At 41.5% G+C, this 15,689-nt stretch overlaps 1 protein-coding gene across 7 annotated transcripts in view; it reads left to right on the top strand.

Annotated features, from left to right (window-relative positions):
- The window catches only part of samd4a (sterile alpha motif domain containing 4A), a 46,470-nt gene that overhangs the window by 13,108 nt on the left and 17,673 nt on the right, over positions 1–15,689 (top strand). For all 7 annotated transcript variants that reach the window (XM_079666144.1, XM_079666143.1, XM_079666142.1 and 4 more), the window contains exon 3: positions 12,013–12,612. In XM_079666144.1, coding sequence (XP_079522270.1) covers positions 12,013–12,612 — 600 coding nt within the window. The remainder of the gene's footprint in view (positions 1–12,012; positions 12,613–15,689) is intronic.

Genomic DNA, 15,689 nt, shown 5'->3' with positions numbered 1-15,689 from the left:
GAAGTGAGGGACCCAAACAAACTATTAAGAAGGCAAATCTGAGATTTAATTTAACTCCAGCTCTCGACACAGGTTCGGGAAAGCCCCATGAGCTTCTCGCTGTAGAGTGAAAATGGAACGCACACGCTACTTGTTGTTTGTTTATATCACGCAGTCTGTTCTTCTTCTCTTGGTTATCACGCAGTCTGTCTTCCGGTTGTTGCCTCTTTTGAATGACAAATACACACTACCGCCGCCTGCTGGTAAGGAGAGTTATTACCAGTCACGCATGCGCAGTTCGTACGTGCTTCTTGGCCGTCGGCTGAAGTCTTTGCGGTGTGTTCCAGTGCGACACATGGCCAAGACGCAGAGACGCGAGGCGACGCAACAGTCGGGGTCCGTCTGTGTCAGTTCTTTGTTGTCAGATTGGTGTGTCCGGGCCTTGAGACAAACATTGTGGTCCGTATGAAGTAAAGATGCTCCTGGAAATGTGTCTTTACAGTGTGTACATGTCAACTAGAAAGTGAATAAAGAAAGTAGCTCCCCTCATCTGAAATATTCTTGGCAGGTACTTGGCATTCAGGCACAGGATGCTGCCATTTTTGTCACCTCAGTTATCTCACTTCAAATATACCACGTAGGTCAAGGGTCACTGTCCTGCAGTAGACTGGGAATTAGGCTGTAGGATTGCACAGTAGAAAAGACAAACATTATCATACACAGTACACAGTCTGCTTCTCTTAGTATATACTCTAAAGGTTTCTGCTTATTCCACAACATCCAGCATCCAAATATAAATGATGAACTCACTCATGTGATACATTGTCTGATCAACATCCCATGCCAGGGTTTTGTGTTAACGGCAGCACTTTGTGATATTATGACTCATTAATGTGATGTAAAAAAGCTCTTTTTCTTAGTGTTAAATAAAGCTTCAACCATGGTTGTGTGTGTGTGTGTGTGTGTGTGTGTGTGTGTGTGTGTGTGTGTGTGTGTGTGTGTGTGTGTGTGTGTGTGTGTGTGTGTGTGTGTGTGTGTGTGTGTGTGTGTGTGTGTGTGTGTGTGTGTGTGTGTGTGTGTGTGTGTGTGTGTGTGTGTGTGTGTGTGTGTGTGTGTGTGTGTGTGTGTGTGTGTGTGTGTGTGTGTGTGTGTGTGTGTGTGTGTGTGTGTGTGTGTGTGAGAGCTGGGCTGTGGATCCGTTCACTGCATTCTTCAGCAGCAGCTCTCTGTGGTATGCCAGCACATTCCCCACTGCTGAGCTGGAGAATCCGCTCGGAAAGCGTGAGCGGGAACTTTTCCTTTCTACCCCATCCCACCCTTCACTCCACCCGTCTACTACTCCGTCTGTCTTAACTTAGTTCTCCTCATGTAACCCCCACCCTGGACCATCGCCCCTTTTTCCTCCTTCTTCAACTACTTCTAAGTTGTATTCATTCCAAATGATTTCCCTTTACAGTTTGGGCCTCTGTGTTTAAACCATGACGTCTTGTTTTACAGACTGTATGTCCGCTATCTCTCTCTTTCCAGCTAGTTGGTATTAGCCTCCTTGGTCGGTGGTTTTCCTAAGTTAAGCCCCCTTCTCTGTTTATTTTTGGTCAGCTCTCTTTCTCTCGGGTTGCTGTCGTCTGGTTGGTAAAGGGAACATGCTGCGTCGGACACGGTGTTGAATCAACAATAGCTATAGCAAGTTGCCGGCAGTGGGACAAAGTGAGCCGGTCTAATGTTTGTTTTGCTAACAGCAGGAGCACAGGACACAGGTTTAGAGGACACACACACACACACACACACACACACACACACACACACACACACACACACACACACACACACACACACACACACACACACACACACACACACACACACACACACACACACACACGTGTAAGGATTTTCCATTCATTCATTAACCCTAACCCACCCCGGCCATACCTTCATCTCAACCCTTACAAAATGTAAGCAAATCTTCACTTTAACTCAAAACCACACAACTTCCAAACCCTCTCCCACAAACAGACACTCATCAGTTTGTGTTAAGTTATGCAACTTCAAATTGGCTAATATAGACATGTTTAGGTTTTAGTCGGGGTCAAGAGTTTACACACCTTTCCACACACACTGTCTTGCTCTCATACATTCACTTCCTCTGCCTTTTCCTCTCTCTTTCTCACACACACACACACACACACACACACACACACACACACACACACACACACACACACACACACACACACACACACACACACACACACACACACACACACACACACACACACACACACACACACACACGGCTGGTGTGTCATTGTTATTAGGAGTAATGTGTCCCTTTGCTAACGGCTAATATGGCCTTATCTGTTGTGCTAGCTGCCTTGTTGTGGCTTTGTATGCGGTTGACCTGTCTATATTTAGAACCAGAGGAATCATGTGTCTTACTAACAGTCTCCACAAGTGTGTCTGTGTGTGTTATTTCAATTGTGTAACAAAGGAGCCAAGACAATCACATTGTTTCCACTAATGCCACTTGTGTCTTGTGATCACAGTCGGATGTGAAGAGGTGTATCAGCTCAGGGTCAAAGTTAAACCCAACAAAGACTGCTGAACTAAGGCTGCTGGGATATCATTTGCAACAGATTCATATTACCTGGAGATGGGATGTGCTTTAGAGATTTTCAGTAGTTAATTTGTTCTTGCTGTTTCTGGCTTTGTACGTTGTTGGAATTAAAACCTCCTAGAGAAGGAAGAAAACCAGCATGTTTAGGACCGCTGAGCTTTTTTGAATCTGAATGCACTCAAGAAATACCTTGCACTAATATCCTAGAACATATATCAATTCCTATAAAAAATGCAACTTTATTAACAAAGCCACATAGAAAAAACGATTACCTGCCAAGGGGACACTCCCTCTAAACAGTTTCAAAGAAGGCACTAGAAGAAATCTATAGAAAGCCTTATTTTTTTTTACATGAATGATTATGCCCCATTTTCTACAATGATTAAGGTCATGTTTATTTATTTCAAATGTCTTATTGCTTTAATTGCATTTGAAATTTGAGCTTATTATGTATTCATCCATTTTAGGGCATATCCATCTATTTCATTGCTTATAATTGTCTGTTAGGCTTTGACCCTCCAATCAAACACACTTTAGATTAAGAACATACTTTAGGTTTCCTTGAAAGTCAAGTCTATGTTGAAATGTCTGCTTTTCCACATAGATGATAGCTGATGTTGTTGATCCAGATTAGTCTCAGAGGTTTTCCAGAGATGAGACCATGTTCTGTGTAATTGAATTGTCTTCTCCTAAGTACCCACTACCCTCAAACTGACTTCTATACTTCTACTTAAGTTTAGCGCCCGTGCTTCCCAGAGTATGGTTAAACCACGTCGGAGAACAACAGTGAACTTGTTGCTCACAACACTGCCCACTTAACTGGTGGGCAGTGTTGTATTGACAGCCTGGATATTGCCAAGTAAGATGTTTTATATTTGAGGAAAAATGAGTCCTGCCTCTTGCTCAAAACTCAAACAGCATCATGTTTTGTTTAATAGTTGCAGAGCTTTAAATTAATGACTATTTTGAGTTAAACATTGAGTCGAAAAATGGTGGCCTAATAACTGCTACAAAAAATACGACAGTCATATATGAGATTGATGCAATTATACAGACTGTAGAAATTCCACTCTGAAGAATGACAACTCTCAAATAGAAGGATTGTTTCTTAGGATAACAAAAACATTAAACCGCAATTATTATATTTGTTATATAATAATTGTGTTTACTTTTGTGGGACTTTTTTGCCTTTTATTGGATAGTGCAGCCACTTTAAACGGCCTAACATGAAATCATGATTTTGAGCGATTTACCTAACTTTCCCCCCCTAACTGAGGGTTTGTAGTAACAAGGGGAACTCTAGTTGCTTAGTATATTCACAAGCTTTCCAGCACAGAAAGGTTCGTCGGTTATCCACAATCAATAGCAGCTTCAAATGTGAGAGCTTCCCCAGAGGTATTTACTCATGAAAGTTTTACCCAACCAAGATTTACATCAACTATGATTATGATAATGTAAAGACTTCTTTACAACGTCTGTGTTTGAATGACTGGAACAATTGTAGTCCAGTAGTTTAAATACAGGTCTGCTTTCTCTTTCTGTTGTACTTTCTAGAACCCAGACAGAAGTGTCCAGAGTAAGGGGGGGAAAGTGGGCGGTTTGACGCAAGGTTGACAGAGGAAGAATTCTACTCCGTGAGGCAGGGGGTGGGGGGTGCTTAAAGCAGTACCCTTGTCTTGGTGCCAGAGAGGGTGTCAGAGGGCAGAGCACGGACAGGGTGGCACAGAGTTCGCCAGCAGGGAAATGCTGTGTCAGCCCCTGAACAAAATGACTCTCTGTCTGAGGTTTTAGTGTTTGTGTATGTCCGACTCTCCTTTTCACTGTTTCTTCTCAATGATGCTAATGTGACTCAACTATTCCCAGCATACCCCTGTCTCTCTGTCTGGCATGGAACAATAATCTTAACATCATTTGTTTCTCTTTTGCTTTCTCTCGCTGCGATTTGTATTGTTAGATCTGTATTTGATCAATATTGTTACTTTGTATGGAGCACTCTCTTCAGAGATAATTAAGAATGAACTTCCTGTCTTTGAGTCATTTCCCTGTATCTGTGTCATATGGATTTTGCCACAACTGTACCCCTATTATGAGACTATTAGTAGGTCTGAGTCTGTTAACTTTAATATAAAAAATTAACATGAACTAGGGCTGCACGATATTGAAAAAAACTGACATTGCGATATTCTTTCCCCCTGCGATATATATTGCGTTTTTTTTAAACTATATTTAACCGGATGAAGGATTTTGGTCACGGACGTCTGGATCTTAACTGGTTGACTCATCATACCTTAAGTCATGATCTAACATGTCATGATAATGCAGGTTGCTTACCCTCAAATAAGGGGGTTCATCTGTGAATGAAGAAGAGTGGTGTCTAGAAGGGATCCAAGAGATTAAACGTATTACATTAAACTATAGGATTAAGGAAGCTTCATTATCACATTATGGAATTCACATACGTGACCAAATAGGTGATTTAACTTTTTATTCCACAATTAAAACCTTTTTTGTGCAAATAGCAGCAAAGTAGTGGACATCTTTTAAACAACATTATAAAAATAAAATTAAGAACAGCTATACACCAGCTCCTTTATGCCGTTTTGAACCTTTCTCATATGGTGTAACACCGGCAAAGGCATCTGAAATAGTTGTTTGCTGTGCCTGCAGACTCAGAGCCTGCATGTCACTCCACTCAAGTAACCCTGACATGAGAGCCGTGCAAGTTTTCCTTTTGTAGCAAGCAACAAAATAATTGTAACATGACGTGTTTGAGTTAATTTACCTACTTAATATCGAACGCCCTAAAAATATAAAATAAAATCGCACGTCCCTGCGATGTGAATATCGCGCATGCACATATCGCGGTTATCGCCATGACACGGTATATCGTTCAGCCCTAACATGAACCCAGGCTTGCATCAGAGTAACCATGGTAACATTTTGACCAATATTTTACCAGCCACATATCTTCAAAACGTTCTGATGCTAACATTTTTTGACCGACAAATCTGAGGAAAATTCACTTTGTCTGCAAGCAATTTTGTAAGGTAGTGTGTTAACATTTGGCAAAGTGTGACAAACGTTAAGGCTAACATCACATTCACAATCAAACTTACATAAACTTTGTAATGCTGAAGATTTTTGTTGACTGTAAATATCTAATGTTAGTATAACGTGTCATACCATTAGGGCCAATTGTAATTGGCTATCTTTACTTCTGAAGCTATATCTGCTGATGTTTTATTTTCACTTCTTGAGTCTACGTCCTCTGTGTGGCCAAAGTTGGATGGATGCAAAGTTCAGAGATTGTCTTATTCCAGGAAAGTTCACTGAGTAAAACTGAGTCAGAAACTACGAAGAAACAAGGGGGAATAGGGGGGGGGCTGGTATCGCTGTGTAAGGAGGGTTGGCAGCTCTGCATTAGTTTCTTTTTAACCGCAGCTTAACCGCTCCCCCGTCATTCCACCTCCCCTCCATTTTTCACTCGAGTTAGTTGAGGTTAGCACTTTCCCCCTTAAGGCTCACCCTCAGGGTGGGAGCCACCGTGCTAGGGAAGAGTCACACTCATGGGAAAACTTTGTCCACTTTGAATTGAATTTGGCCTTGTTGTAGTGTGAGACTAATCCTGTTGCATTCAGTTGTGAGTTTGCTGCATTTTGTTTGTAAATTTGAGCATCCATTTACCCAGTGTTGATGGTTTTACTCACTCTCTCTGGCCTGCTCTGTTGGTGTAATAGGTAGACAATTGTGTCTCTAACAGTTGACCTTTGACCTTGGCTAGGTTCAACTACTATGACCCCTCTTTTAAGTGGTGAGAGATTCTGCATGTGTGTTCCCTGTGTGGGGAAATGCTCCCAGGCTGACTCTTTGACTGATGACCTTGGAGTAAAAAGGTCAATTAGCCTCAAGTAGCTTCCTGAATTCTAGGTGTAGTGGTTTCACACTATTTTCCAGGGCCTGACTTGAAGACTACAAATATATACATTTAAGGAACAAACACCTAGCTCCTGAATTACAAAACAACATATTCAGAACACTGTCATAAGCAGGTTTTTATAACTTTAGAAGTTCCTTTGTAAAGAATAACTTCTCACAGCCAGAAATGAAATCAATTTGTAAGGGGTAACACGAAGAGTGACAACCTTGTAATTGTGTCAAATAATTTGCTGTGAAAAGTCTGGCAATGACAGCAACCACACAGAGGACAGATGTTTGTGTGCATGTGGGTGTGTTTTGCAGTCTAAACACTAGTAGTATTTGTAGTAAACTGTTACAAAAATATCAACTTTTTGTGCAACAATATAGAACTACATCCAGCAACATTTAGCATCCTTTCTTAGCTAATGCTGTTGTTGAGAATGATCTAGGATTGTTAATTTGCATTTTTATTCTACTTATTTAGCCTGGCAATTCTATTGCCAAAGTAAACTCTGAAAGAAATGGTTTCACTTAACTTAGCTTCTTATGGGAATCTTCCCTCAGTGTAAGTATACTGTAGTTGTTTATATATATATCAGCCTGCATTCCAAACCTTAAATAGGAGTTCGCAGGAGAGTGCTAGGCCTTGACCTTCTGTGGAAATGTATGGAGGGAAGAAGTGAGAATGTCTCAGAATAATGGGCGTTTTGTCATCAGTCACTCACCTACAGCCCCGGTCTGTGTAACTTTTACGGACAATTACAATACAGATTGTCTTTCATGTGATAACATCACTAGTTTATATTTGAGTCAAAGAAGCAGGAGTCCTGTGTCTAGATTTAAAGAAATGTGCGCAGTACACAACAGAGCAGATTCACCACAATAGGCAAGTATCTTGTGTTACATGTATTACATGTACAATATGTGAAGGAGGTAAAGTGTATGTAGAAATAAAACTTGTTTTAATTCAGCACATGTTGGCTTTAAAGAGCCTGTGACACGAGTTTCCCCCATCATCCAAACCCATCAATTTCAGTAAATATTGTCCCCTTGAAAACCATTACTGAGCTGATTTTGGATATTTGTACTTTTGATAACCATTAATGCCTTTCAATGTTGACAATTTTCTGGATCTTCTCGGGGATTCTTGAAGTCCCGCCAAATGATGTGTGACGTCATTGCAGGCACAGCGCTCCAGCTGCACTGTTCAGGATCCCAGCATCTGCATGTAAACGCACGATGGCGCACACACAGCAGCGATGACAGCGATGACAGTTTAATTTTGAACGTGTCTGAGAGCTCATATGAGGCTGAAGGATCGGTTTATGTTGTATCTGTTAGAAGTTTAGGAATTAGGTGCGTCAATATGTGGGCGATCATACGGTCATGTGGTCGACTGGGACTAAAAATCATCCCGGGACTCTCGACCGGCCCACTTCGGTACTGCTAGTAAGTTCTCAACGGGGGGAGTGGGGGATGTGCTAGTGACTTATCCGACCGGCCCACTTCGGTACCGGCCCATCGGGATTCGTTCCGATGGGCAGTCCGCCACTGCACCCAGCCCAGCCCACGTAAACTGTCAACGGGGGGAGCCTCGCTGTGGGGAAACGGTGGACCTAGTGTCCCGATCGGAGTGGGAATAATAATAATCATAATCCGTGCATTTTATCCATTAATTTCCCCAACATTGTGGTAAAAAAAAACACACGTTTAATCCATGTTGGTGTACTACAACTACAAAAAGCATCGGTTTGTTGTTTCATCAGGAAATGCAGACCGGCTCAAACAAACGATTTTTAAATCATCATCTTCACCACGATCATTTAATGTGTCATATGTTCGCCGAATTGACATGAAAGCACTAATAAATGTAGTTTCATCCAAATAATCGATTTGTTTTTATATCACATCCGACGGGAGGAAATTCAGCAGCTCTCACTACCGATTTTTAATCCTAATTTAATCATTTTCACCACGATCATTTATGTCTATGTTCACCGAATTGACATGAAAGCACTGACAAATATGAATATACTGTAGTCAACTTCATTAAAACGTTATTAACGTGCCTAAACTCAGTAATTCACCATTTCTTCGCATGACAACACACTTTGTCCGTGTTTGGCTCTCTCGCCGCACAGTGAAGCGTTCCCGCATTGACGTCACTTCCTGCTTCCCCCAAAACTTCAAAAGGAGTCGAAGGAATTTCCCCGCGATGTTCGAAATTATTGATATTTATCGGAACGGTATCGCACCTTCTTTTTTAGGATGAGATTACTAGTAGCCCAATATTTCATTTCACATCAGTTGTTGGGAGGCTGTCACAGGCTCTTTAAACTTAAAAACACTTAGAAGGCTTTGAATACGCTCGAGAGAAGCTTTTGATGAACAAACAAATGTTAATAAACAGGTAGTGATGTCAAGTCTTTTCCTATTTTGATAGAGACATTTTGCCATGGTTAATGAATTGTGGAGTTATTGAGGGCTATGTTCAGTCAGGACTATTTATGATCTCTGCGTAACTTGTGCTAGTAGACAACAACCATCTTAGAAAGTCGAACAAATGAGAAGAAACACTTTGAAACTGTTTGGTATTTAAATGTTGGCAGTGCACCCCTGTAAGCTTCTGAGCGTATTATTGAAGGTTTCTGTGTTGCATATTGATGTTTTCCAGTCACTTGGAAATAAATGAGTTTAAATCATGGAACAATTCCTGTTCTCTGATGGACTAGGGCTTGCCTCATTCAGAGGAATGAAGGATGACATCACTCCTGGAGTATAGGGGAGTTACTCCCTGGCTTCCCTCACACCTCTCCCCCTCCCTCTGTTTCTCCTCTCATTCTCCCTCTCAAACTACTTTCTACCTCAAGTTTCCCCGCTCATTCTCCTTCCTTGAACTCTATGTCACCCTCCCTTACTGTGCTCTGTCTGCTGAGCATCAGGACACCCCGCCCACCTTGGCCCCCTTTATGTCACCTAGCGTCATTACCTGACATGGATCCAAAGAGTTTTTCTAAAAAACATTGAATGTTTTTGTTGAGGACAAATCTTTTCGAAAGTCAAAAGGAGTGGGCAAATTGTGTAGGAGTTTACATTTTTACTGTTTTGGTTATTTCCAAGATTTCTGAGCAGTTAGATTCACATTTTTTGGTTTGTTAGATCCAGCGTTGGGGTGGTTCTTCTTTCCTTTGTTTTATCAAGGAGAAAATGTTAAAATTGAGAAAAATGTTGACCAACCAAGCCTGCATAAACTGATCCACTTTAATGGCCAAACTATGATTTGTCTTAACACACGTGCTCATCTTCCAATGAGTAGACATCCATAGTATTCTTGTGTGTGTGTGTGTGTGTGTGTGTGTGTGTGTGTGTGTGTGTGTGTGTGTGTGTGTGTGTGTGTGTGTGTGTGTGTGTGTGTGTGTGTGTGTGTGTGTGTGTGTGTCTCTCTCTCTCTCTCTCTCTCTCTCTCTCTCTCTCTCTCTCTCTCTCTCTCTCTCTCTCTCTCTCTCTCTCTCTCTCTCTCTCTCTCTCTCTCTCTCTCTCTCTCTCTCTCTCTCTCTCTCTCTCTCTCTCTCACACACACTCGGATGTCCCGATCACCGTTTTTTGCTCCCGATCCGATTCCGATCATTTGATTTTGACAATCTGCCGATACCGATTTTTCCCGATCCGATCTTTATGCAATGCATTAAGAGAAAAAAAAGCATTGAAGTTGTCCCTTAAGGTTATTTTTGGATTTAAATGACAGTACCCAAACCATTCTATCCAACATGGATATAGCTTCTTTTTTTTACAGTAGCATGCATTGGATCAGTTCAGTTGTGCAGCATTGGATCAAAACAAAATAAAGCTTATCAGTGCTCGTTAGCTTACTGCTACTATTAGACACTGCGCCCTGCCCACCTTGTTGCCAGATTTGAGAGAAATAAGTAACCAGGTCTATGAAAACAAGCCAAAAAGAATCAACACATACTGTACATGATGTTGTCTAATTCAACTAATTTTAAACCAAAACTAAGGCCTCAGGATGACTTTAAGACATGAACATGGTCATTTTTGTTTTGTAACATTAAATTAAAAAATTCCCGATCCCCGATATTTTTCTTCCGATTTTTGGAAAATCACGTGATCGGCTCCGATCCCCGATCACATGATCGGATCGGGACATCTCTATTGAGTATCTTATCCCTGTATCCTGGTCACTTTTCACGCGATGACATAAATGTGAACCTTGTTTGGAAGGCTTCAGGGTCTGTGGTCGTCCATCTGCCCTCTCAGAGCTGCAGCTGTCCACTCCACAGGGCAGAGTGAGCTGTACATCACCACAAAGTAGACTGTGACATTGGGATATCTTTGGACAGCTAGCAGATGTATGTTCTAATTTCACCTCATATGTCAGATTTAGAGATCCTTGTCAGTTGAAAGTGACTTTGGTAGACAATTCATACATGCACATCTCCCATGCAGGGAGTAGAGCCGACCTGCGTCCTGCCTTATTTGTGTGAATGTCCAAAGCAGTCGCCCTGACCGCTTGGTATCTATAGCCGTTGTCCCAGATGAGAGGAATGGGCACTGTCTTGGACAACAATAGAGGTCCATGAACTCCAAGATATGTATAGAGCTGCCCGGCCACCATAAGTAACCCACAGAGCTGTCTGTTTTAAGAAAGAGCTAATTAGAAGTATGACGCTGCAGTGGGCCTGACATCATCTTTGTGTCTTCTATTTACCATTGGCTAATCCATCTGTCCATCTATCAATTACATTCTCCTTTGCTATTACCTTGAATATCAAAAAGCTCAAATCTAATTATGTATCCTGATCAGTCAAGGTCACCCATGAGTGCGGCAGGGATGACGTATTTCTGAAAACCCGCCCAGAAGTTTCCTTCTTTTGGAATTTTACAGAAAATAAGCTCTTATGCAAACGTTTATGATACTTACTCGTTTTGTTTTGGCGGAAAAATGTCCACATAGTACATGTGGACATGCTTTTATCATTTTTGTAGCGCCATAAGTAAAAAGCTAACATTAGGATAAAACAAACTACATCAAGGATAGCTTCATGTCAGTAACGCTAAGCTAAAAACAAACTGGTTCTTTACGTGTTATTGTTTTATTTAACCACTTTATTTAACCATGTTTTTAAACAACTTTAAAACTTTCAGAAATTCAAGAGTTCTATTCTACTCACGTATTTTATGTTATTAAACAAAACATTGAAATGTATAAGTTTGTGTTAACCAAAGACCTTATTTCAGGCAAACCTTAATACCATTCAAAAAACCATTGACTTTGAGACAAAGGAACGAAAGTGCTCAAATGTTCATTCATTTAGGAGTTTCAGGGCTCATTCCTGCACCACTCTGACAACATAAGGAAAGCCTGACTTAAATTCATACACTTTACAGTGATACACTGCCAAATGTGACTATCTTTTAAGCACTGATAACATGTGTTTTATTGGTTGTTAATACTAATTGTGTTCTGTCCCCTCCTTCAGGCGTGATTAGCCAATGGCAAGGAGAGTCTAAGGAGCGTGTCATCTCGCTCGTCCTAACCCACCTCCCGTTGCTCAAACCAGGCAACGTCGAAGCCAAGGGCGAGTACATGCGCCTGCTGCCACGCATCCTGGCCCACACCATCGAGCATGGCCGCCACCTGGAGGAGTCCCGCCAGCTCCTGTCCTACGCCCTCATCCACCCCGCCACCTCCCTGGAGGACCGCTCAGCCCTGGCACTGTGGCTCAACCACCTGGAGGAGAGGGCCGCTGCCCGGGGAGACTCACTGGAAAGGCCTCCACCTTCGGGGCCACACCACCACCACCACCAGTCCACGCCACCATCCACCCTCTCATCAACAGGATCCTCCTCCTCCACCAACACCTCTTCATCAGGCAACCTCTACTCCTCCTTGCATCACCACCAGCGCTACGGCTCGGACGACCGCCTCAACGGCTGGCAGAGCTCCAGGGATTCAGGGCTGGGCGGAGGCTGGCATCAGCAGCAGCAGGGCTGTGAGAACGGGCACCTCCTTCTCTACCCATCATCCTCTGTGCCCACAACCATCAACACAGTTGGAACTGGTGGAGGCGGTACAACTGGTAAGAAAATTATTTTCCTCTATGCCTTCTACTGTATAAGCCATTTTCCCACAACCTTTCAATAAATCATGAAATGATCCAAACAGACACATAAAAGGTTGACATGTAAGTATTTTTGCGATTAAGGATATTCTTAAAAAATGATAAAATAGGTATACTAAGTTAACATAGAATAGCAGCAAAATAAGTAAAATAGTGTTATGTTTCAGCCTAAACAAAACAGTTTGCTTTTTAATATTCAAAAACTAAAAACATCTGTAAAAGCTTTAGTTTGTATAGAACATCAGTATACAGACTTCAAAATCAAATGGTAGTCTCCAAAATAATCTAACCTTAAATCCTTAATGCTCATCTTAACAGTTACCAACTACAACAAAGTAAGCTTCTTTTAACTTCACAATATAATATGTATCCACACTCAAAGCTATATTGATTTTGTTGACAGGCTCAAAAAGACGTTTTCTCCAGTGCTTCACCATCAAGAGTGTATTTTGTTCAGGTCTCCTCTTTTACCCTCTCTCTTCCTGTCCGTGTTTTGAGGATTCTTTGAAGCATTTCATTATAAGAGACAAGGAACCAGAAAGTCCAACTGGGTTAGTCCACTGTTATCATTGTCATTCACAAATGACAAAACCATATAGATACAACTCAGAATGCCTCAAAACACCTTGGCTCTTACATCTGCTTAAGTTTAGATTCCTTAGTCACAGGTTTAGACTATTCCATGATATTTACTCTCTCTTTAGTGATCGACATTTTATGCAGATCTTTTTTTATTTGATTGCCCCACTTTACAGACATTCTTAAATACTCTACTTACTTTCACATAGTATCGTCTTTTCTACACAAAATAACTTTTATTGTAATTTTTTGTCTTCAGACATTTTTTCGGTGTAGTTTGGCTGTGATTTTGGCTACACACATCATCTTTAAAAAAAACCTTGATTGAAAAAGCACAAATTATTTTAAAATGATTGTATTTTATCTACTTTAGTTGCTTTGATTACCTTGTGTTTTCTGACGTGAAATAGGCTACTTTCCACCACAGACTCTCAAGGTGGGTCTAACCCACGTCACCATCAGAGAACACCTCAGTGCTTACAGCCACGTACTCTGGGCTGCCCTGATGAAAGCTTCTCTGTCCGGGGTGGCCACCTGATTACCCCCGCCCCGAATACATCACACTAGGGTCTCTAAGCTTCTCTGCTGTATTTAAAATCATAGCAATCTCATTTGTTATGCTTGATTAGATCATTATAATAATTGTAAGACAGCACAACAACACCTTTTTAAATTGAGCTCAATTGCTGATTCCATTAATGTTCAATTTAAGACACAAGGTGCACTACAAACTTACCAAACCCGCTAAATACATTTAAAACACGCTAAATAGAATCTGCACATGAAATAGCCTTCACTCGGAACACCTAATAAGACATCACCTACAGAGGGCTGTGTGAGCTGCACCACACAACATATAGAGGGCAGGGCTGTTGAAATTGAACATAACTATGGTCAGAGCAAGATATTTCCAGACAAGAATGCAAGGGCTCTGTGTTTTTTTCTTCTGGGAGATGAAAGAAACAGCTGAGGGTTTATAAATAAAGGCACATTTAAAGCCCTGCTCACTGCTCCAAGAAAGACCCTCTTGTATTTCTGACTGCTAGCAGCTTCCCACACACAAGACCTCAGGATTTCACAATTGATAAACTAGAGTTACCCCAGCAGAGGACTGGTGGACACGGTGAGCAGAGGCTAATCAACATGAGTGTTGGATTACCTAGAACTGGAATGAACCTGTGGACATTTAGTCTAATGTAAATCAAACCATGTACAACAAAGCCATGAATACAGTTATCATTCAATTTCATAAATATGCAGCATAGAAACAATTCCTATCAGTCGTGATGGAGATTACAGGGGTATGATGGTCCAGCTACGTCAACCTGTATGCTACTGACACCACATCCTGTTGACCCCCGACCCATACTCTCAACCGTCGCCCAAGCCCCAGCAGCACACCCATCCTTTCCCTTGTAAGGCAGCCTTTGTGGGAGACTGTATTTAGGGAAAATGGCTAATATTTAGGGACTGGAACTTGTAATGTTAGCTGGGCACCTATTTTAAACAGGGCCCATGAAGTCCTATACATAGCGCTAACAGTAAGAGCACCGCATATAGGACGAGGAGGAGAGAGCCTGGAGTATTGGTGGCAGTTTACCCCGTCAGAGCGGCGGCACAAAAAGCTCCCTGGCTCTCCACCTTTTCTTTCTGTTTGCTTACCTCAGCAGCAATCATCAGGGATGTTGGCTGCTTTAATTGGGTTTCAAATATTGGGATTTCAGTAAATACCTTGGTTTAGGACTTCATAATTTACCCTTGGGTGCATAGATTTAAATGATTGAAGAAGATGAAGAAAGAAAAAAGGAAGATTTGTCATTATGATACATGTGTTTGAGAGTTGGTTAAGTCAGAACATCAGCAGGTGCAGACATCCGGAGAGTTGTGCGTGTCCCCTGATGTAGCGTCCTCCCTCCAGCTGTCTCTATTCAACTCAGAAACAAATCTACGTTTATATTTAATATCAGAGCTTTGTTAAAAGTGAAGTTGTAGGGATCTAAGGTCAGTCATGGAAAATCAACTATGCAGTTACCATATGCGTGGCAACAAAATGTGATTTGACCTGCTCTACAAAGGACTGGCATAGTTAGGAGGATGAGCAATTCTACAAAGTAAATGAATGTTAACCAAAGGGTGTAATTAATTTTAAAACCAACGCTTTTCCACTTTTATATTATTTTCTATCTAAAAGTACAAATTCATCAAAGACATCCGAGTCATGCTGGACATTTGTATCTGATTAGAGAGACTTAGATATACTTTGTAAAAGGTAGATGACATACTAAACAATGTATTAATCCTCCTCCATGGTCAGACCCTGGACTGATCAAATGATTTGATATACTTTATTTACTTTACACTCCCAATGTGATACTTCCTGTCGTTGGTGCTAAATTGTTTTATTCAACGTGTGCTCGTTGTCCCCAAATGTACTTTGTGTGATGTGAGGCTCTGGC

The sequence above is a fragment of the Notothenia rossii genome, assembly GCF_949606895.1.
Source record: "Notothenia rossii genome assembly, chromosome: 2".
In the NCBI taxonomy this organism is placed as follows: domain Eukaryota; kingdom Metazoa; phylum Chordata; class Actinopteri; order Perciformes; family Nototheniidae; genus Notothenia; species Notothenia rossii.
The sequence above is the reverse complement of the archived record's forward strand: the minus strand, read 5'-3'. Positions and strand labels throughout refer to the sequence as shown.